Raw genomic sequence first — 23861 nt, 5'->3', positions numbered from 1 at the left:
ATTTCTTCTGTTTTTTTTTTCTTCTTTTTTTTTAAGCGAGAAAAGATGACAAAGGAGCTGGGAGACCGCTGCCCAGTACGCCCACCAAATAGAGGAGGATGGAGACCCAAATGGCCAGGGAGACGGCTAGAGAAGACATTTTGGGCACACACCAAGTCAATTTGTTTTATCTATTGTCGAACAAGAGTCATGTCACAACGGCACAATGAGATTTACTATGTGTTGTTGCAGTTGTTGAGGCAGCAGCAGTTGTTGCTGCTGCTGTTGTTGCTGTGGTGGGCAGACAATGGAAAATCAGCAACATGATTCGATATTTAGATATGCGCCTCAAGAAATATGAGCCGCTAACAACAACAGTAAGGTAGGCAGCAGCAACAACAAAGATGCTGCCGCCTGTCTTGTTGGCCGCATGTAATTGCCAAGTTTGTTGCTTAAGTCTTTTGTTTTGGCTGCACTGATAGGCCAGTTGCATTTAAATTTGATTTATACACTTTTGGCCAGCAGATAATTGGATGGAAGTCGCCGCTCTGTCTGTGTGGTTAATAATTGGCCGATGCTAGTATCTTTCGATTTGGTTCCCAGCCGTTAAAGATTGTGGGAGCGTTCCTTCATATTAGGTGTTAATTGCCAGTCCCTTGGAGCTACTAGATCTGGAGCACACACACACATACACACACAGCCCCAGAATGCACTTATTGGCATAATTAAGTTGGAATCGTAAAAAACGGCAGCCGAGAGCCTCGGGCGCGCATGCGTGCAGCAGCCGAAGCGGCAGCAACTCCATTAACTGCCGATTCTGATTCAGATTCCGGGCCCCGGGGCTATATACAGTCGTACGACCAATCAGCGGCTGGCTAAAGAGCACTGCACGAAGAGCAAACTGGTTTTCTTCAAAGAGAAGCACAGAGAGAATCGCTGCGAGTTAAGCTCTCGGGATCGACGGCAACTTGTGCCCAGAGGCAATCAGTCGTTAGTCGAAGCCTGAAGCGCACGCAGCACTCAGCGGAAGTCGTCGCCAGTTTATTTTGAAAGCGGTTTCGGTGGTTCAGACCGAGCCACAGTTCTCTTAAGACTGCAGATCACCACCACCACCACCACCACCAGCAGCAGCAGCGACAGCTCACCTCACCACCTTTACCACCACCAAAACCGCAGCTCTCTCGCGTGACTTGCTCCGCCCCGTGAATGGATGCTGCTCGAGGGCTGGAAATGCCGCAGGATTCGGTTAACGCGTTTAGTCGAGCGCCGTGCTTCGAGCGGTGATGAGCCCCTTTTCTGTCAACGGTAAAACCCCTCCTCGAATTGGATTATTGTGCACCCAAACTGAACGCCACCGACCATCATCCATATAACAATTGTGAAAGTGTTTAATGTGCCGCAATCGAATTAAATTGCTTGCTGATTACAACAAATGATGAAGAGCAATCAACTACAAATGCTCGGTGGAAGAAAAGCAAATCGAAAGATCGACAATCAGCCGACATTTTGCTATGTGTGTGTTTCCATAGTGTGTGATTAATTTCTGAGCCCAGATCGTGTGAGCTAAGGAAAACGGAAATACCTTTCAATTAAATACAATACATTAATATATCAAAATACAATGCCGTCAAAATTGTGTTTAATCAAAGGCGAAAAGTAAAAGTGCAAACAATGTGAATATGCGAAAACGAGTGCCCCATTCCGGGGGAATCGCTGGCCACAGTGTGCTCCATTGATAACGCACACAGGGACGCAAAACAGGGACACAAACACACGAAGCTACAACTACGAAGTGGAATTGAAACATGCCAAGTGAAAGGGAGAAAGAATGAAAACATCCGACTAGTTCATAATGCACGCAGATAATACAAATAATAATAATAATGGGCGCACATAGAGAAATTTCCACTAGAACTTAATAAGTGGGATTCCCAAACAACCTATTGAAAGTATTTGACTTTCTAAAAGCGATGCTTAACACGGATTTTTTTTTCTAAATTTAAAGAATTTTGAATTGAATAACAAATGTTTTATTAGAAAGTTAAAGAACTTTCCGTATAGATGAAGTAGTGTAGTTTTCTTCTGTGCACCGGGAGAAAAGAGAGATTGTGAAATCAGTTTGGTTCTGAATGGGTGGTACGAGCATGGGAAAGCCCCTGATCAAGAGAGCGCGGAAAATGCTCGATGCACTGCTCAATGATTTACCATATGCAACGAATAACGGATCTAGCACGGTCCAAAGCTTATTCAGATCGTTAAGTTCAAGACGGTGATCTGGTTGCACAATTATTTGATAAATCAGAGTATATCCAGAAGTTACTAGAAATAGAAATGGATACACGGTATACTAAAGTTTTGAGGCCGCTAGAAGTTCATTCATCGTTTTGCAAATTGCCAAGAGAGAAGAGTGAAAGTAGCGGTATTAGGGGGTATTAAGGGGGAGGTAGCTGCATCATCCACTTGCAAAAGCCACTTCCGGTCATGCCCTGCAGCAGCAGCAACATCCACATCAGCGGCAGCAGCAGCAGCAGCATGAGCAAGAGCGGCAGCATCTGGGTTTCGATTCAAAGTCAACGACTTCCGTTCCGTGCCAAAGCCGGGAGGAGGCCCCAAGCAAATTACTTAATTAAATGGACAATTAACACCCGAGCAGGAGGAACCGGGGCGGGCTGGGGGGCTAAAGGCCATGGGAGGATAGGATGGCCGGAATGGCAAAAGCAGCGGCAGGGTGGGAAGAATGAGTAATGTGAGCAAGAGTGAAAATATCTGTAAATTAATATGCGCACAAGATGCAAATTGTTTGTGGCCAAAGACACGGCTCCATAGTCGCAGCAGCAGCAACTGCAGAAGCAGCCACATCAGCAGCGGCAGTAACAGCGTTAAATTAACATAAATTGAATTGCATTTGCATTTGCTGCACGTTGCCGCTTTTTGCGGTCTGGCAAAAGTAAATGTTGCTGCGGTGGCTGGTGGCACTTGTTGCGGCTTGCTGCGGTTGCCGCTACTGCAACTGCAACTGCAGCAGCAGCAGCATCATCTGCGTGTCAATTAGCGTTGATGATGCACAGTGAAATAGATTTTGCGCAGCCCGTTTCAATTCCAATTCGTTCGACAATTGTTACAGCTAAAGATCTACAAAACATCAGCGCCTATCAAGTGGAAGTGTCAAGTGTGAACAAAACAAAAACGAGAGAAGCACATACTAAGGTCCATATAAATAATAAATAATAATTGTGTGTGATAACAACATTATCCAAACAAAACCAAACAAAACGAAGGCAAAGTGGAGAAAATGATACAGCATCCAGAGTACGGCCAGTTATTCAGCTATCCAGAGCAAGTGTAGTGTGGCAAAATAGAAACAAACAAAGGCACCAAAATCTGCATACATGGGCTAATTAAGGCTGCCCAGCGAATTTACATTTGTGTGGTGCCAATCCAGAGTGAATCCGAAACAAACTCCATCTAGATCGCCAACCAGCATCACGCTCGCAAACGCCCCCAGAATGTACAAAATGTTTAGGAAACATTTTCGGCGAAAACCAGCTACGTCGTCGTCGTTGGAGTCAACAATAGAATCAGCAGACAGCCTGGGAATGTCCAAGAAGACGGCGACAAAAAGGCAGCGTCCGAGGCATCGGGTACCCAAAATCGCGACCCTGCCATCGACGATCCGCGATTGTCGATCATTAAAGTCTGCCTGCAACTTAATTGCTTTAATTTTAATACTGTTAGTCCATAAGGTAAGCAAACCAACCAACATGCAAAAAACGATCGAATCCCCAAAGCAATAATCGCAAAAAGCCCCAGATCCAAATACATGCGGGTGTAGTGTCTCGTCAAAAAGGCCAAAAGAAAACAGACAAAGTTGATTCAACCCATGCGAATTGGCAATGGCTGAGGGCAAAGTTTTGATGGGGGACGTAAATAATGATGATTTTTGGGTTTATTTTTTTGAGTGATTTATCAACTCCGCATCCCGAAGAGCTGTCTTTAATGAGAGCTCTTACGCTGGAATTTTCTCAAAGCAGTAAATCAAGCATATGTCAATAAACAAGATTCGTAGAACGCGTTAAAAAAACAGAAATCATTTACAGTCTTAAGTTATTTAATAAGATTGAAAATGCTGAGATTAAAATAGAGGATATATTTTCCCTGTTCAATTAATGTATCCATTACGTTTTAAAATATCAACAAATCTACCAGCATTTTGATAACTGCACTTAGTCAAAATATTCCCCAAGTTTTAACCATTAAACTGGCATTTAAATAAAGTCATTCTCGATTTTTAGAAAAAGCCTCTGACTAAGAATTCTGGGCTTAAAACGATCGCATGGATGAGGACCCCTCGAAAAGTGATCCGCCAGATTAGTGGGCAGTTCTATCTACGAGAACCATCTCTACGAAATGGTTCCCACATGGCAACGGTAGTCGAGAATCGGAGGAGCTAGGTGGTTTTCGGGGTGTAGCCGTCATAAAGTGTTACACAAAGTGCCTAAACATGTATTGAGATGCCAGCGGAGATGCCCCGAGCGGCAATTAAAAAGGCAAAGAGTCGGAGAGCCAACGGCAGCCAACGGTTCAGAAATACATAAAAATTAATCGTTGGCCGGAAAGTTATAGGTAGTTTGAAGGAGCGGGGCTGGCGAGGGGTCTTAACAACAATTTGATTAATACGCCAGAGATCTCGAGAGCCAGACATTAGAATCCGAGGAGCATGCGAGTTCGAGTCCCAGTCCCCAGAAGAGCATACCGGGATGTGTCCGACCGTGGGGCAATCAAATTGATTACACACATTTATCTACTTGGTAGAGGGGATTGCATTGATTTAGGGTAAGCGAGGCGATAAAAGTCGCCGGCAGCAAAGATCCACCTTGGTCCCACTGCAACTATTTAGTTGTTAATGAAGTAAATAAAAGTTAAATATTTTGTAGCGACGATTTATGGCCAACTTCCAGGGAAAACCAGGGAAGGAAGGCAGCCATCCAGCCAGTCAACTGGTCAAGCGAATCCGCGATCATATCGCCTCAGTTCACATGGTCCCATGTCAGTTGAAATTAACCCAGTTACTCGGCCAAGTTGGGATGCCAAAAGGCTAAAAAATCCGAAAAGCCGCAGACGATCTCTCTCATTTGAGCTGACATTTATTGATCATAAGCTGCGTATTAAACTGACTGCGAAATATGCATAAAAAGCCCAAAATCAGAAGTGAGTTGGCGAAACGAGCTCCCACGTTGACGAGCTGCAGTTGGCTTTATGGCCAAGATTCGTTTTGCTTCCCTGTTTAAAGCAGGCTTAATTAAAATTTAATTTCACATTAAACATCGTGTGTCGGCTTCATTAAGCGCTCCCATATTCCACCAGTTTACATGTGGCGCCTCGGCACTAATTCCTTAAGCATTTCTGGTGGTTTATCTAATCGAATTGATTACGTCAAAGTTTGTCCGGAATATTAGCGGATGCACCTGCTTCATGAATGAGGAGCACGGCCCGAGGAAATGTGATAAATAAATAGTAAGCAGCAAGAACCGGTTCCATTTGGCATCTTTCGATCATGGACGGCCAAGAATCCAATCAGCTTGAGGAGGACCCAGTTGCACTGGAGTCTTTGAGTTTGAGGCCCAAACAAAAGGAAATCTCGAAAAAACGCCAAGAGAAACCGAACACAAGCCAAGACGTTGAATGACGAGGGGTTCGGAGGGGGATTGCATTTGATTGATCTATGGCATGATCAACAATGCATGTGGCTTTGAGCTGGAGTTTTCTGTTTTTCTTTTTTTTTTTTGAGGCTTCATCTGCAGCTGCAGGTGACTCGAAACTGGTGGATGCCGTTAGCCAAGAGGCTCGGCTAAATTGCAATTTATTTCTAATAAACTTATCAACACTGCCAGCTACCAAAGACCATGACAATAAATTCACTGAAATATGAAACCATAAAAGCGGGAGTCCCAAGTTTTCATTAGCATATTTTCCGCGAAGCAGAACCCATCCGCCGGCCGGTAATGAACCCTAAACTACAAAGTTGATGGTCAAGATGCGGCTTCCAGATGCAGGAGTCTGCTCACCTCCTGGCTAAATTATGATAAGCGATTGGCCGAAGAATAGTTAAACTTTATGTGCCATTTGTCAGAAGCGTACGAGTGCGAGAGATCGCCGATCGGCGATCTAATGTGTTATTAATTTTATGGCAAATGCTCCTTTCGATGGCCGCGTGATTTGTGGCCACTCCGAGCCCACAGATTCCAGTTGGAGCACAAAGGCATTCTAAATTATACAAACTGCTGGATATCTCGTTTGATTAAGTGAGCCAAGGCGAACAGTTAAGCCGCTTTGTGGGGAAAATATTTCTCATTATTTTCGTGTTTCATTTGCTGCCAGATTTATCGGGCTCCTTTCATTTGCCTACCACTTTTACGAGGTATGCTCCTCGGATTTTTCTGATTTTCCACTCTTGTATCGATCCATCTATTTTTGTTTTTAATTAAAACCTCTACCGCAGCCCAATCAGAGCGCCCTAGGTGGCTTATTAGCTTTTACAACCGGCGAACGAGCTGGGATCAGATCCATAAAGTGTTGAGCATATTATTCGATTTGGAATGTAAGCTGGGCAGGGAGGATTGGCTCAGAGGGGAGGGTACTATTCGATTGGGATTCACTCTTTTTTTTTTTTTTTTGGGATGCTTCGTTTTGGGTCATGATTGATTTGAATCGATTTGGGATCTCGACGCTTGTTTTCGTTGTACTCGGCGTTTTTGGTTAATTTTGCCTATGTTCTCCACCACAGATATCCGCAGCTGGTAACTTCGAGCTGGAAATATTAGAAATCTCAAATACCAACAGCCATCTACTCAACGGCTATTGCTGCGGCATGCCAGCGGAACTTAGGGCCACCAAGACGATAGGTAAGTCCATCTTTAAGTTTATTAAAGCCCCGACTGTGAGATCCAAGATTTTTCATCGCCTTTTGCTTGTCAAAGAAAGTTAAGACCTCGTAAAAATGCAGTCTTACTTCGACTCTACGTATCTTTTGACATGGTAACGAACTTTTCAATTGTCCTATTAAATTTATCATGCTTCCATATTAACATAAAACATTATGCAAATTCCATCTGGGTTCTTGAGCTCTCTGATATTTCTTATCTGGGGCTTAACCGAAATAGACGGTCAAGGCTCTTTTGCCTATCAGCAGAATTTGCACTCTGCATATTTCTGGTTCTGTAGTAATATATATAATATATATTCTATCTTGTATTTAACGATGCCGGGCAATTATGCAATCTCCGAGGCAACAAAGTCTGCATTTCCATAGTATATAAAGTTTATATATGTATATATTTGCGAGTGTGATAACCCGTGCTGGAATTCTAATTTCAGGCTGCTCGCCATGCACGACGGCATTCCGGCTGTGCCTGAAGGAGTACCAGACCACGGAGCAGGGTGCCAGCATATCCACGGGCTGTTCGTTTGGCAACGCCACCACCAAGATACTGGGTGGCTCCAGCTTTGTGCTCAGCGATCCGGGTGTGGGAGCCATTGTGCTGCCCTTTACGTTTCGTTGGACGGTAAGTGCACGTTCCCATAAGTATTCGTTCTATATTATAGCATATATGTATATTCCGATCCATGTTACCCCTTTGCAACCAAGACGCACGCTTTCGGCACGAGCTCTCTCACTTTGTGGGCAGCTTTCGTTATTGTTTTTTTTTCGACTTAAGATAGCTCGGTTCCGCCTGGAGAGCAGCCAAGCTGAACTGAACGCTCCATGGGCGATAAGGTCTAGCCGGCAACAGAAATGTGAATGAGCCGAGCTCGTGCCGGATTGATAAGAATATGTATTTATGAAAAGCAGCAGAAAAACGAGAAGCAAAAAAAGAAAAAAAAATGAACCGAGGGGGGCATAGTCTATGTGGGGTTTCCACAGCGAGCAGATTCTCTGCGCTACTTCCTGTGGCCAAAAATTCCAGCGTGGGCTGCACCAGAATCATGGGGCGTGAAAATTCCAAGGCTAGCACCAAAAGCGGCTTACTCATCGCGTCTCGACCAGCTCACTTTGAAGTTAAGACCCTTGGCCAGCCCATCGTCATCTCGGTCTGCGGAGATTCTGCCGGCGGTAGCCGAAAAAAAGCAATTAAAAATTGTGTTTCATGTTTCATGTTATACTTCTTTGCCGGGCAGCTCCTAAGCGGCTTTCGGTTAATTAAGTGAGCATAATGCGGGCTTATGACTGCCAAACTGGGAGGGAATAAAATGGTTAAAAAAAATAAACCCATACTGAACACACACTTGGGCCGAGAAAATAAAACATGAAATAAACGTGGCCAGCTGAGTTCTTTTAACTCGGCTAAGGTAAAAATGTAACCTGACTGGGTGTAGTCGCAGAATTGAATTAAAGTTTTGCTCTTGCTCTTTTTTATTTCGTTGTTATGTACGGCTGTTGTTCTGACGGTTGTTTGCTGCTGTTTTGGTGCTGTTCAAAACCAACTTGGTTAACAATTACACGCCTTGGCCAAATCGGTGTCCAAACTAATACGACTGCGAATCGCTGGCATAGAGCACTTGCACACAAATGTTAAGTTCATTCAAATTAAATTCAAAGAATTGAAGGTTTCTATTACATATTTCTCACTATATATAGTTTTTAGATTTAATGACAGTTCACAATTGCAGTCCAGTTAATAGGGCTTTTTTCTTGTACGAGCCATAGAAGAACATAAACGAATCGTGCTTAACAAATCATAAACTCACTTTTGATTACAGTATTAAACCTACTTTTAAACGAAATTTTTTCTTAATATATGAGCTCAAATCGCAGGAATTTGTGTAATTGAACAGCAAATTAATTTAATTATTTTTCGAGTGCAGCAGAACTTGCAGTCGCCGTTGACATCGACGTCGGCATGCGCATGCGCCGTCGTTTACATTAGGCAGGTTCCACTGTGGATGGGATGCAGTGCGGTGTGGCGGGGGAGCAGGCATGCGTCAGAGCCGGGTCTTGGTCTTGGTCTTGGTTGGGTCTTGGCTCGGTCTTAGTCTTGGGCTGGGACTTGCGGCTTGGAACTTGGGGCTTTCGTCTGGCTCGCCTGTTCTGTGCCTCCACCAATTCCCGGCCCCCTCCCTGCCCCCCGAGAGCGGCAAAGTCGTGGCCTGAAGTGCGGACAACCTGTTTCGTGGGAACATTACCTTGTCGCGCTTGTCGCTCGGCCGATGGCGATGGCGATACGTTACGCTTCGCTTTGGTTTCGCTTTAATCTTGTGCCTTCGCCAGTGCTCTTTCCCCCAATTCCCCAAGCTCCTCGGCTCCTTGGCTACCCGATTCACATGTGAGTGACTCGAAACTGTGACTGGGTGCCCAGAAGGCGAACGAATACGCGATGAATTCTGCATACCATTCCAGCGTAATATTCGCCTGCAGGCAGTCAGTCAGTTAGTCAGTTAGTCAGTTTGTCTGGCTGCCAGGCACCCTCAAGAAGCCTTTCACAAACTCATGAAAATCTTCAAAAACCGAAAGACAAAAATCGAGAAAAAAAGAGCTGCCGATATGGTCGCGTTTGTCCCACTTTTTATTGAATGACTTCTTCTCCGGCTGCTGATTGAGTGAATGGCATGTTAAGACTCATAAACATGACTTAGGAAATACTTGAGCCCGGCCTCAAGAGCACACATCATAACATATAACATCGGCGGGCCTTCGATGTAACTGTCAAACACCGTCTTCACCAAGGGACCCTCTCGCAACTATCCAAGCAACCGAACCACCAACCACCTGAAGCATTCGAACTGCCAAACAGAGCCAAACGAATTTCACTTGACAATATTTTCCAAGTTCCAAAGGCCTGAAGATCTGGAGTGCGCGTGCGCGGCCATTGAGCGATCTCGAGTGGTATTTGTGGTGCCTGTTCCACTTTTTGCTCAAGATCAATGAATGACTGCCCAAATAGATTGTGGGCTTTTGATCCATTTCGCGTCCCCCACAAAACTCACTTTGCTCGAGATGAAACACTTTTGTTAACCCATGGCTACCAATGCTGAAAGTGCTTTGGCCAAAAGACAAGATTCTTCACATTGTGTAAACATGTCGGTGGCCAATTCAGAATTGTCTAGCTGAAAGCTACTTGAATTCTTTGTTTATCGAAAAAAGAGAAACTAATTTTCCTGCTCAAATCAATCTTATTCACCCAATCCGCCTTCATTTGTTTACATGTAGTTCGGAACTTCCTCCCATTGGCTTGTGCATATGTGGCTCGTATCTCATATTTTGTGAAATTCAAAACCAAACGCATCGCCATTTTCAATTGATACACTTCCGCTGGCCATACATATATCCGTATATCCAGACGGATCATGATTTTAGCTCGAGCCCGGAACTTAACTTAAGTGACAGCGATATGGCAGCGCGTGGAAATTGAATGGAGCTCGGAAATTTGATAGCAGGGTGGTCAGTTTATGGATGGATGGATTTGCAAAGTGTGTCAAGTTGTTGTCGCTGATGTTGATCCGTCTGCAATTAGCCAATGTCTGCTTTGGACTGATTTAGTGTCGCGTCGCCAGGGCAATTACATCGGAATATGGGAATCCCCCCATTCGTTGCCCCGCCCATCTGGAGATCTGTCCATCTTCCCTCCACTGGCGACCGCCTCCCACTGCTAAATGAGCATTTCCTGGCATCCAGCGGCGGCATCCAGACATCGTCGACGTTTAATTGCTTTCTGCCCAACGAGAAATCTTCTACAGCTCGCAAATTACAAAAAAAAAAAAAAAGAAACATCGGATCTTCAATTTTTATGGGCCCATGCATAGGAGGAGTTGGAAAAAATCAGAGAAAACTCTTGATTTTTGAGGTCGAAATGGTGGATGCTCTAGGATTTTCAAATCTTCATCTTTTGAAAGTATTTTTGCACGGTGTTCTAGTCTCCACATTCAGATTCTTATTTTTGAAGAAGGAATTTGTTAGTAAAATCCTTATTCTCTTTAAAATTCAAAAACTTGCTTTCATACGAATTGCAAAGAAATCTAGAAATCAAAGAGAATTATGTATGCGTTGCTTTTTCGCATTTGGTTTTGGCCAATTGCAGTGCCATGGACAGCGACATGGACATGGCCAAACTGAAGTCTGTTTAGAAAGTCCGCTTCTCCTGCGTGAAATTAAAGTGTTTAGTTTTGCTTTGGCTCGCTTTGTTTGTTGTCTGATCGCTTTGTTCGTCTGCTCGTTTGGTTTGCTGTTTGTTTTCTGGGCTTTTTTTTTTTGTTTTTTTTTGTTTTTTGTTGTCTTCATTTGCATGGCGGGCAGCCTGAGATTAAACTGTCCATTAGCGTCAGCGCAGAGTCAAACTTGAAGAGACTCCAAACTAAATGCCACCTTTCCTTCTCTCTTCACGTTCAATTACAGAAGTCGTTTACGCTGATACTGCAGGCGTTGGATATGTACAACACATCCTATCCAGGTAAGTGCGGTGGCAATTGGAGACTTGTGCTCGTTACCACAGCCCCGTGTTACAAGTTGCAAGTTGCTAGTTGCATGTTGCTTGTTGCACGCGGCTCGTTATTGTTCGCCAGCCAGGCATTTGGCTTAATTAGCAAGCGACAACGCAAGAGAATACACTCAGAGAAACTCATGTAAATTTAAATTAATACTCACTAAGTTGACTTTACCAAGTTTGCCAAGTTTTGCTCTATAATTTCTCTGAGTGCATCCTTAAGCGACCGAAATGGTGCCAACAACTGACTAAATTCTCAAATTCTCCTGCCCACATCCCATTTCGCCACCGCCATGCCCCTGCTCCACCGGAACGCCAACGTTGATGCCACCAACAACGAATCCCAATCGGAATCCAATGACAACCACCACAACAATTGTCATGCCACGCTCGCCGCCCATCGGAATCCTGACCCGAAAAACACTCAACTCCACAACCGAACGAAATGAAATGAAATGCAGATGCGGAGAGGTTAATTGAGGAAACATCATACTCGGGCGTGATACTGCCGTCGCCGGAGTGGAAGACGCTGGACCACATCGGGCGGAACGCGCGGATCACCTACCGTGTCCGGGTGCAATGCGCCGTTACCTACTACAACACGACCTGCACGACCTTCTGCCGTCCGCGGGACGATCAGTTCGGTCACTACGCCTGCGGCTCCGAGGGTCAGAAGCTCTGCCTGAATGGCTGGCAGGGCGTCAACTGCGAGGAGGCCATCTGCAAGGCGGGCTGCGACCCCGTCCACGGCAAGTGCGATCGTCCGGGTGAATGCGAGTAAGTAGCTTATGAACCAGCCATATATGTACATACCTGTTTTTTTCTTTCCACACTTCATATCAAACAGTGGAGAGTAGATGGCAGACCTTTGTAATTACGACCCCCTGCCACCCCACTTAACGATGTGATTATGACACTTTTTGCATGTGGCCACTAAACTTTGGGGCCGCCTTAATGGCCCTGGCCTCCGAGTCGCCACCACTCGGCTGGCTCAAAATCGACAGCCAGTCCAGGCCAAGTCAGGCCACAGTTATGATAATGGCCAAGAGTGGTTTCTTTTTGTGCGAGATCGGTGGCAGAGAAATGGGTTCTTTAGCTCACATGGAGCGCTTTTTACTACTCCTTCTTTTTTTTTATTCAGTGCCACTTTTTTTCGTTGCTAAATGTGTGAAATAGTTGGCAGCGTTTCTCTCAGGAAAATGCCAATCAGTCGATGGTCGAGTCAATGATGGGAGACATCACGGAGTTTTATTATAGTTATTTGTACGACTATGTGCAGATTTAAGTGCCTTTTCTCTTTTAACCGAGTAATATTAAAAACTGCAAAATTCTAAAATTCCCAAGCTCATATCTCAGCCAAATCAAAAACTAAATGCAAATGGTATACATTTTTGGAACACTATTGTGATGCCTAAACGATTTGTGTTCAAACTTTTTTGAAATGGGACAAAATTTTTTTTTTCATATTTTGAAATTTTTATAATAATCATCAAATTTTCAAACAATCGTAAAAAAATATTTTTTTTTAATCGTTTAAAGTTTGAATGTAGAAAGTTTCTATAAGTCAAAAGCAGCATAGAAATGGTTTCAGAACTTAAATTGATTGAATTTTGCTATAAATTTGACCAAAAAACGCTACAGTACGGGAGTCCTGAGCTCATATCTCTTCCAAAAATAATGATAGATCAAAAAGATACGGATGTTTTTAACACTATTTTGAATACTAAACGATTTGCATTTTAACTTTTAGGAAATTGGAAAAAATTTTTTTTTTTAATTTTTCACTTTTTAGTAAGGGGTAACATTGTCAAAATTTCAAAAAATACAAAAAATTTTAATTTTTGTTTTCATGTATTATTTGAATTTGCCATAATTGTACAAGTAAAATGGAGCTCAGAAATGGTTTTGAAAATGAAATTGGATGAGAATTCATTAAGTTATGCGCATAATCCTTTTGGTTTTACTCTAAAAATAACGCTACCAACGCGAATTGAATTGTTCCCATCACTGCCACTAAAATGAAATGGGAAAAGAGCTGAAACTGATGCAATCGGTTCATTTCCAATCAATCCGCATTCCTTATTAAATTGTTCGCACTCGGTAACTGCCCATTTGGGAGATAACCCGAGTGCTATAAAGTTGTAACCAGCCATATAATCTGCAATCAAGTGCCAGTACCAATGCGATTTGCGGCCAGAGAGCAGGCTAATCAAACGCCCGCACGATGGCCAAGCGCTGATCTGGCCAGGAACTCCTCCTTCTCCTCCAGCTCCGCCTGCTCCGCTTTCTTAGTTAGAATTTGCAGGCCGCCCCTTTGGAGCGGTCATGCTCAGACGTTGGCAGCATGGAGCGACTGGCGCAGCAAGACCTCAGGCAGAAAATGTACTGAAAAACAAATGAGATCATTTGGAAACTAATGAATAAATTAACTGTTTAATGGTTCTTAACTTTCTAAGATCTAAATATATTTTGATCGATAAGTATTATGCTTCAGGCTTTTAATCTTAAAATATAGAATGTTAAGCACATACAGCAAATTTCTTGCAGTGCAATTGCAAGTCCCAAGACCGCAGCAGCACGAAAAAACGTTTGTGCCACGGTTGTTCCTGTTGCAGTTGCAGCGGCAATAGTTGCTGCAGCATTAGTTGCTGTTGCAGCTGCGGCGGCCACAGTGGTTGTTGCCGTTGTTAATGCTGCAGCGTAACACAGAATACGTGAGCCGGCGGCCATGATTGCATTTCTCGACTGCATCATGATGCTCTGTCAGGCATCCTATGCCATCCAGTCCGCTCCGAGCACCTCCTCCCGTCCTGGTTTTAAATAGCAATAATTAGTGTGGCCTAGAAAACATCAAAAGTCAGCAGATTTCCGCTGCGCCGCAACAATTATAAGCCAGAAGAAAAATTACTTTTGCTGTTTGCACGTTGCTGGCCCATTTGCGATTCGCGATTTGCTGGCCGGGAAGGACGGTGGAACCAGAGCCGCCGATTCGCAGCCAGATAACAAGAGGCTGCCGTTTTAATGAAATCATAAATTACCGACATCGAACGGCGATGTCGACTATCGCCGAGCATGACGTGATGCCCGGAGCTTGTAGAGTTAGCACCTCGCCGGGCGATAACTCGATACCTCGATGGCTCTAAGGCTCAATAGTCGATGGCCCCGGCTGGCTAACTTTGATCCCGCTGCACTTTGGCGTGTTGCAGCGATAAAATCGCAGTTTTCGCCCCGAGCTGGAGCAGGAACGGCTATGGCAGTTGCCGGAGTGGCCAAAGTGGCCACTGACTGGCTGCACTGCCACTTTAGCATTTGATGCATCAAGGCCAAAGTTCAGAGTGACCCAATTCGGTGGTTGGCCAGAGGCAAATGCGTTCCCAGGCCAAATTGAAATGTAAAGAAACACCGAAGCCCAAATTGCCGAATGAATAATGGGTGAATGTTTTCCCAAGATGCAGATAACCTTCGAAACCCAATGGCTTAGGCCTGCCATATAAATGGCTATTATTATTTTGCAATATACAATAATTATAAGAGCTTTAACTAAGACAGGTGTTTTACTAACTACGTTTCAAAAGGGGAAACATAAAAAAGTTTCCCAGCTGCAGATAAAATCTGGATGCCATCTCATGTTTCCATGCAATAAGCTCACCTTTTAGCTGGGGTTCTTCCACACCCCATTTTGAAATCAAAGTTACGCTTGCAAATCTGACTCATCTTGGATTTTCCCAAGATGCAAATCCGAACACTCTCATTTGTGCCCCATCCAATGAAGATCACCTTTCGGCCAAGGTCTGCGATGCCCCATTTGGTGATCAGAGCTTCGTATATTTATGGGGATACCTCTTTTCCCAAGCTGTTGAATCCTTCAACTTTGAGCTAACCCCATTGGCTGGGGTTCCCTATGCTCCAATTACCAATTAGCGAAAGCAGACACAGAGACTCATCAAAACTTCGATTTAATCCACAGATGCAGACCCGGCTGGCGTGGTCCATTGTGCAACGAGTGCATGGTCTATCCCGGCTGCAAGCATGGTTCCTGCAACGGCAGCGCCTGGAAATGCGTGTGCGACACCAACTGGGGTGGCATATTGTGCGATCAAGGTAAGTAACGTGGCAATTACCACTCCGAATGCGAGCCTTGAAGTGGGAATGGGGTATCATCGATAATATCGATGCCCCATTACGCCGTGATACATATTTCATAGTTTCGCTTTACGCATCGAACAGATTTAAATTTCTGCGGCACCCATGAACCCTGCAAGCACGGCGGCACCTGCGAGAATACCGCTCCGGACAAATACCGCTGCACATGCGCCGAGGGCCTCTCGGGCGAGCAGTGCGAGATCGTGGAGCACCCATGTGCCACCAGGCCATGCCGCAACGGCGGCACATGCACACTCAAGGTAAGCCGCAGATTTATGCACTTCTTTGCAGTGCCATAAACTAATTTAATACGCTACGGATGAGGCCCCACAATCAGCACTTATCTACAAGACACTCGAAGAAACTAGTGCTATAACTATCTATACAAATCAAGAAAGTATTTGCTTAAAAGAAGAAAAGTGTTCTTACCTTTCATCTCCTATCCGTACTATACCATTTGATAAACACACAGTTTCATCTGTATTGTGTACCAGCAATCTATCTCTATCTATCTTATAGAACCTATTTTAAGAGTGTATCTACTATCTTTGCAGACGAGTAACCGAACTCAAGCCCAAGTGTATCGCACATCACATGGCAGGAGCAACATGGGCCGGCCGGTAAGACGCAGCAGTTCGATGCGCAGCCTGGATCACCTGCGGCCGGAGGGGCAGGCGCTGAATGGCAGCAGCTCCCCGGGATTGGTGTCCCTAGGTTCGCTGCAGCTGCAGCAGCAACTGGCCCCCGACTTCACTTGCGACTGCGCAGCCGGATGGACGGGACCGACATGCGAAATAAGTGAGTTTTGATTTAATTTTATTCCACAGCACGCGATTAGCCACAGCTCAGCCGAATGTGGGGCTCTTTGTCCGGCCAGTTGGCCAAGTTAGTTGGTAGTGGCTGTTGCCGCTCATGTTGCTGTTGCTGTTGTGCGGCAATGTTCCCGCTCGATCATGCAATTGAGCACACACGCATTTGACTGTAGCGAAATAAAATGAAGTGAAATGAAATGAAATGAAATGAAACGTAGCACGCACAGTCAGTTATTGTTGCCGGCTTTGGCTTTGGGTTTGGGTATGGGTTTATTATGATTGTTGTTGCCACGGTGGTCCGGCAAATTTTTGGTTCGCTTCGGTTTTGCATTCCAATTGGAGCACGACCGACACATTCACCAGAAACTATTTGCTGGCCAATGCAATAAGCCGTAAGCTAATTGAGTTGCCATTCCCAAAACGAATGAGTCGGCGGCGTTGAAGGATTTACATCTGTACTGGACATTTTGGCATGCCAATTAAGGGCCTTCAATTGTTGGCAAGAGCTTGACTTTATTTACTGACTTATTAATGGTTTGATTGCAGTATTATTGTCACTTAAAGTGGCTTAAAGTCCATGATATAAAGTCAGCTAATTCAGTCGTAAATATTTTCTGTATTTCGTGAGAATTTTAGATGTAATATTTTGTACAGGTTAATTGAGTCAAAAGTTGTCTGATCTGCAATCTGACCTTATTTGCGGCCTAATGGCCAGCAAAGGGTCAGAACTTTATTTTTGGGGTACCCTTCTTATCAGACCCTCCATAATACAAACAAATGAGTTGCGTGCTGCTGAAGGAATTGAACAAAAAGGGGTTTGAGAAGGAAGCGTCCTCTCCTGAAGATTTCAGGCAACAGATAAGCCAGGCACGCAGGTTCAAGCTTACTATGCCAATACCCATACCCAAGCCCATTCGCGAGTCAGTTCAATGACTTGAGCCCGGGCTAAGAGCCACCTGCTCAAGCTTCTGCCGCTCGAGAGCTCAGCAGCAAAATCAACACATTCACGGAGAGAAAAATAGGGCTAGTGTTAAAATGTAAAATAATAAACAAATGGTTCTGAGTTAAGAACAACCATATTTTAAAATCAGCATATTATTAAATTATATTAATTCCATTCAAATATATATATTCAATTTATTGTGATATTGGGAAGCATTTTCCCACAGTGCTTGCACTTTATCTCTTGATGGCACTTAAACAATCTGCTTGAATTTCCCCTCATTCCTTTCCAGATATCGACGAGTGCGCCGGGGGTCCCTGCGAGCATGGTGGCACTTGCATCGATCTAATCGGTGGCTTTCGATGTGAATGTCCGCCGGAGTGGCATGGCGATGTCTGTCAGGTGGATGTGAACGAGTGCGAGGCGCCGCATTCCGCCGGAATCGCTGCGAACGCATTGCTGACCACCACAGCCACCGCGATTATTGGTAGTAATCTGAGCAGTACTGCTCTTCTGGCCGCTCTGACTAGTGCAGTGGCATCCACATCCTTGGCCATCGGACCCTGCATCAATGCCAAGGAGTGTCGCAATCAGCCGGGCTCCTTTGCCTGCATCTGCAAGGAGGGCTGGGGCGGAGTGACCTGTGCCGAGAATCTGGATGACTGCGTGGGTCAGTGCCGGAATGGAGCCACCTGCATTGATCTGGTCAACGACTATAGGTGCGCCTGTGCCTCTGGATTCAAGGGTCGCGATTGCGAGACGGACATAGACGAGTGCGCCACTTCCCCGTGCCGAAACGGTGGCGAATGTGTGGACATGGTGGGCAAATTCAATTGCATTTGCCCACTTGGCTACTCGGGTTCTCTGTGCGAGGAGGCCAAGGAGAACTGCACACCGTCGCCATGTCTGGAGGGTCACTGCCTCAACACGCCCGAAGGATACTACTGCCACTGTCCACCGGATCGCGCCGGAAAGCACTGCGAGCAACTGCGTCCGCTCTGCTCCCAGCCGCCCTGCAACGGTGAGTAAAAATAGCACAGACCGCCAAGAGGCCATGGGAACCGATCTCGCCCCGATGAAGACATCATTAAGCTCATCAATCGCAGATTGCCAGCTTTTTGTCGTCATCCGAGAGACGAGATCTGCCACGGCCATGCACTTGAAAAACAAGTGTGCATAAGAAAACTCAAATTGTTCTTTAAAAGAAAGTATACTCTTTAGAGGACTTTTAGATTACATAAACATTTTCATATATTTTTCTGAGTGTAACCCTGCGTTAATAAGCCTAATCATGTCCCCCAATCCAACAGAGGGCTGCTTCGCCAATGTCAGCCTAGCGACGTCAGCGACAACGACGACGACAACCACCACAACGGCGACAACGACGAGGAAGATGGCCAAGCCAAGCGGATTGCCCTGCAGCGGACACGGCAGCTGCGAGATGAGCGACGTGGGCACCTTCTGCAAATGCCATGTGGGCCACACCGGCACCTTCTGCGAGCACAGTGAGTAATCCCGATGCACAACCCACCGATGCACAGAGACGGCAAACTCATTAACTTTCCGCAGATCTCAACGAATGCTCGCCGAATCCTTGTCGAAATGGGGGAATTTGCCTTGACGGCGACGGCGATTTTACATGCGAGTGCATGTCGGGCTGGACAGGTGAGTCGGAACGGAATGAGATGATTTGGGATGAGTTGGGCAGGTTGCGATGAGCTCGGCTCAACTGAACTGAACTGAACTGAGGCGAACTGAGCCGGGTTGAGTCGGGTGCGCTTTAAGCGGCCATATACCGCCAAAGTGAACGTCAAAGCGTTGCAACAAGTGCAGACTGCAAAAGTGGTGCTAAGCCGCTGGCAAAATACCCTAGGGACAGGCTGTTGTTAGTGGTGGTCAGTGAAAGTGGTAGAGAAATATCAAAGCAAGTTAGAGTTACAATCATGGGGGGAAAACTCCTCAAATATAAAACTTGAGATATGTTTAATTTAATTTAATTAACATACATTTTCTTAACAATTATTTTTTCGTTTGATTATGCCAAGCTCAATTTACAAGTAGTGTTTTTAGACCATCCGAATAAAATTAACAACCTCACCGAGTAGTTTTTACTACTCCTGCCGAGAGGGCATAAAAACCTGCTGTATGCCGACTGCCTGACTGACTGCCGCATTATCAACGCTTGGGGGCTTTAAATGGGCGCGAGACGAGTGTTGGCCACGTTAAGTTAAGAGCGCTACGCTCTCACACACACGATCGGGTCGGTCGCATTTATTTGAACATTGAAAGTCGGCAGTCATTACGGCCTCAAATTGAACCGAATGCGGCTGAGCCGCGAAGCTTTTAAAATTAAAAAAAAAAAACTATTTGCGCTTTAGTCGCACTCTTTGTAGCCGGCGAATGTATTTGCCACATGTGGCAGCCAAAAACTCCTGGGGGGGCCCACCGCGGCTAGGCCAAACCTTTGCCATGATTTATGTTTGTTTTTAATTTGCGATTTGCATATTTCACGCGTTTCGCTTTTTTGTCACAGACACAGATATAGAAAATGAAAATAGATTTGGCCACAGTTTAGATACAGTTACAGATACAGATACAGTCAGAGCCACATCGATCTATGTCGGCACACTTTTACTTTTCGATTAGTTCAAGCCAAGCCAACGGTCATGGCAATCCTCTTTCTATGGATTTAAGCTCCCACACTCGCAATGAGTTTGTTGCTTAAGTCTTTCGTTTCTGGGAAGTATATTTATGCTAAACAAATATAAAGAATTAGTTTTTGGTTTAGTTGGGTAACAAATTTGGTCTATGTGAAATAAGTTCGTTGCCTAAGTCTTTTGTTTCTGAGCAACCATAATCAATTGCACAAATTCGAAACATTGAACTGGGGTTCATGTTAAAAAATGAAATTCAATATTTTATATTTTTTCCCCCTGTAGGTAAACGCTGCTCGGAGCGCGCTACAGGTTGTTATGCCGGTCAGTGCCAGAATGGTGGTACCTGCATGCCTGGAGCCCCGGACAAGGCTCTGCAGCCGCATTGCCGCTGTGCGCCAGGTTGGACTGGTCTGTTTTGCGCCGAGGCTATTGACCAGTGTCGCGGGCAGCCGTGCCACAATGGCGGAACATGCGAGTCGGGAGCGGGCTGGTTCCGCTGCGTCTGCGCTCAGGGATTCTCTGGTCCAGACTGCCGCATCAATGTGAACGAGTGCTCGCCACAGCCTTGCCAGGGCGGTGCCACCTGCATCGACGGAATCGGTGGATACAGCTGCATCTGCCCACCAGGAAGGCATGGATTGCGGTGTGAAATTTGTAAGTTGGCCTCTACTTTATAACTTTTATAAATATTTTTAATATAATTTGAGTGTTGAATAAGAAGGTATACTATATTATATGTCATTTTTAGTGCTCTCCGATCCCAAGTCCGCCTGCCAGAATGCAAGCAACACTATCTCTCCGTATACTGCTCTGAACCGAAGTCAAAACTGGCTGGATATTGCTCTAACCGGAAGAACAGAAGACGATGAGAACTGCAATGCGTGTGTCTGCGAAAACGGCACCTCTCGGTGCACGAATCTCTGGTGTGGATTGCCCAACTGCTATAAGGTGGATCCGCTCTCCAAGTCCTCGAATCTGTCCGGTGTTTGCAAACAGCACGAGGTGTGCGTTCCGGCACTGAGTGAGACATGCCTGTCATCGCCTTGTAATGTTCGTGGAGATTGCCGGGCACTGGAACCATCGCGTCGGGTTGCTCCACCCCGACTGCCAGCCAAATCTAGCTGCTGGCCCAATCAGGCCGTGGTCAACGAGAACTGCGCCCGACTCACCATCCTTTTGGCCCTGGAGCGAGTGGGCAAGGGAGCTTCGGTGGAGGGTCTCTGCTCCCTGGTGAGGGTGCTGCTGGCTGCCCAGTTGATCAAGAAGCCGGCGAGTACTTTTGGCCAGGATCCGGGAATGCTTATGGTGCTCTGCGATCTCAAAACGGGCACCAATGATACCGTTGAACTAACTGTGGTAAGTTATTTGTACAGTTCTTCAAATGGTTTATGTATTTTAAAGATATGCAAAATTAACTCAACCATAATCGTATATATCTAATCAAATCATTTGAATTATTCTGTGTACTTTCAGTCGTCCAGTAAATTAAATGATCCCCAGCTGCCAGTGGCGGTGGGTCTGCTGGGTGAACTCCTGAGCTTCAGGCAGTTGAATGGCATCCAGCGGCGCAAGGAACTGGAGCTGCAGCATGCAAAATTGGCTGCCCTCACCTCCATTGTGGAGGTCAAGTTGGAAACGGCCCGCGTGGCCGATGGATCGGGTCACAGTCTGCTGATAGGAGTGCTATGCGGTGTCTTTATAGTCCTGGTGGGATTCTCGGTGTTCATCAGTCTTTACTGGAAACAGCGTCTGGCTTATCGCACCAGTTCGGGAATGAACTTAACTCCCTCGCTGGATGCACTGCGTCACGAGGAGGAGAAGTCGAATAATCTGCAGAACGAGGAGAATCTGCGAAGGTATACAAATCCGCTGAAGGGCAGCACCAGTTCCCTAAGAGCGGCCACCGGCATGGAACTAAGCCTCAATCCCGCTCCGGAATTAGCCGCCTCGGCGGCGAGTAGTTCCGCCTTGCACAGATCGCAGCCACTATTCCCGCCATGCGATTTCGAGCGTGAGCTGGACTCCAGTACGGGCCTGAAGCAGGCGCACAAGCGGAGCTCACAGATTCTGCTGCACAAAACCCAAAACTCGGACATGCGGAAGAACACTGTGGGCTCGCTGGACAGTCCGCGTAAGGACTTTGGCAAGCGGTCGATCAACTGCAAGTCCATGCCACCCTCTTCGGGCGACGAGGGCTCCGATGTCCTTGCCACCACTGTGATGGTTTAGCCGTGATCTCACCAACCAACCAATCAAGAAACCAACCAGCCGCCCACAGCCAGCTCAAAGTTCCAATTGCCACAGCACGGGCGCTATTTCCAAGTGCATTAGTAGCGTAATTAAAACTAGGATATTGTTAAGGATACCAAGGTAGGCCACAACGGAGTGGCTCTGTTGAAAACGTACAGTTCTAAAAATCCAGGTCTCTCAGACAAAGATGAGGTACACAAATAAATTAGCTAGTTAATCAAGCATGTTATGGCCACGGGTTGGGCAAATTTATTTGTATACCTGATCTTATCTTAATACTAAACCAGTTCTCTATAAGAATGACTATTTTTTTTTTTGTGGATCAAGCTTAAAAGTTCAGCTAGGCAGGCGTTTTCCGCAGTGCCATGTCGATGTGGAAGCCCAAAATATTTAAGTTAGATAGTGTAATTCCGAACTCTTCTCTTCGCTAAGCAACATCCTACACAGTGTGATATTTAGTGTAACCCAGGCGCGCATTTACATTCATTTAAAGGTAATGATATATATATATAAACGAAATCAACTCCTTGGCTAGCACAAGCTGTATATAGTTCTCATTTAGGATCGTCGCGCTCTATATTGTGTATAAGCTGTAAATACTGTAAATTAGCAGTTACCGTTATTGTATTTTGTCTATAGTTAGATTGGTAGTATTAAACTAAGAACCAGCCGCAACGCGTTAGACTTTAAAAGTTGTTTGCAATTGTACGCAATAATATAGTTTTATGCTCGTAGTTAGGTAGCTGTGTAACCGGGTAAGATTCAAACGATTTTGTACTGTATTATATACCTATCTGTGTAGTAATATTTATTTATTATATTAATTTTGATCTAGACGCAATAAAGTAATATCAATAAAGATAGTAAAAGACATACAAACGGATGGCGCATTATTACTTTTTGAAGTGCTTAATCATAAGGTATAATTCCAAATAATATTTGGAGGACTTGGCAATCATCTTTTGATATAAGGCAGCTCTGGACTTGCGGACTCTTTTTTCCATCAGCATCGTTTCCTGTCATTTGGACTCGTCTGAATCGAACAGAAATATGTTCGGCTGGGATTGCGGCGATCGCATTTGAAATATGCGCTAATTGAATGTGAAAACCAAATGCAAGTTGGGAACTACAACAGGATCGAATCAGAGGACAGGATCGGGACACAAATGGAGAAGCCGGCGAAACAGATCAGAAGGCCAGAAGGAAAGAAATCGAAATCGAAATCGACCAGCGAGCAGCCTTGCAATGCATTTTGCGTTGTTCGGTTTCTAATTAAAATACCAAAAAGAGCCGGCCGAAACACACAAAACTAAGCTCAGCGGATGATCAAGGCCCGAAGCAGTGGATTCAAAAACAGATACTGCAGAGGTGGCATGTGTTTTTTTTTTTTGTACCACAACGTGCGTAAATTTCGTCAGCGGTAAACTCGGCTCGAACAAAACGAAATGGCCGGGTTCTCGAGTATGAGTGTGTTGTTAATGAAGCAGAAAATGCCAGGAATTTTCGCTTGATTGTGGCTGCCTTTCGTTCTCTTATTTTCCTCCATGCACAGAAAAAACGAAACATTTTGTCTTAGATTTGACAGGCTTGCTCTCCTCAAATA

At 45.2% G+C, this 23861-nt stretch overlaps 1 protein-coding gene across 2 annotated transcripts; it reads left to right on the top strand.

Annotated features, from left to right (window-relative positions):
• The first annotated feature begins 960 nt into the window (after positions 1-960).
• Ser (Serrate) lies at positions 961-23138 on the top strand. 2 transcript variants are annotated; one of them, NM_001300629.1, is made up of 15 exons: positions 961-1284; positions 3104-3722; positions 6764-6881; positions 7354-7541; positions 11366-11420; positions 11915-12230; positions 15421-15554; positions 15681-15856; positions 16151-16394; positions 17644-18372; positions 18662-18856; positions 18921-19016; positions 20291-20662; positions 20757-21364; positions 21482-23138. In NM_001300629.1, the coding sequence occupies exons 2-15, from the start codon at positions 3486-3488 to the stop codon at positions 22235-22237; spliced, it is 4224 nt and encodes a 1407-aa protein (NP_001287558.1). In that variant the 5' UTR covers positions 961-1284; positions 3104-3485; the 3' UTR covers positions 22238-23138. The 2 variants fall into 2 exon arrangements, with proteins under 2 accessions (NP_001287558.1, NP_524527.3); NM_079803.3 differs by having other exon boundaries at positions 1233-1284.
• Positions 23139-23861: the final 723 nt, after the last annotated feature.

Source organism: Drosophila melanogaster, chromosome 3R (genome assembly GCF_000001215.4).
Source record: "Drosophila melanogaster chromosome 3R".
Classification (NCBI taxonomy): Eukaryota; Metazoa; Arthropoda; class Insecta; order Diptera; family Drosophilidae; genus Drosophila; species Drosophila melanogaster.
The sequence above is the reverse complement of the archived record's forward strand: the minus strand, read 5'-3'. Positions and strand labels throughout refer to the sequence as shown.

Bases quoted from the DNA above. Each gene is read 5' to 3' on its own strand.
- Ser (NM_001300629.1), top strand. From the start codon at position 3,486: ATGTACAAAATGTTTAGGAAACATTTTCGGCGAAAACCAGCTACGTCG. The intron at 16,395-17,643 runs GTGAGTTTTGAT...ATTCCTTTCCAG, and splicing joins GGGACCGACATGCGAAATAA to ATATCGACGAGTGCGCCGGG. The intron at 18,857-18,920 runs GTGAGTAATCCC...AACTTTCCGCAG, and splicing joins CGGCACCTTCTGCGAGCACA to ATCTCAACGAATGCTCGCCG.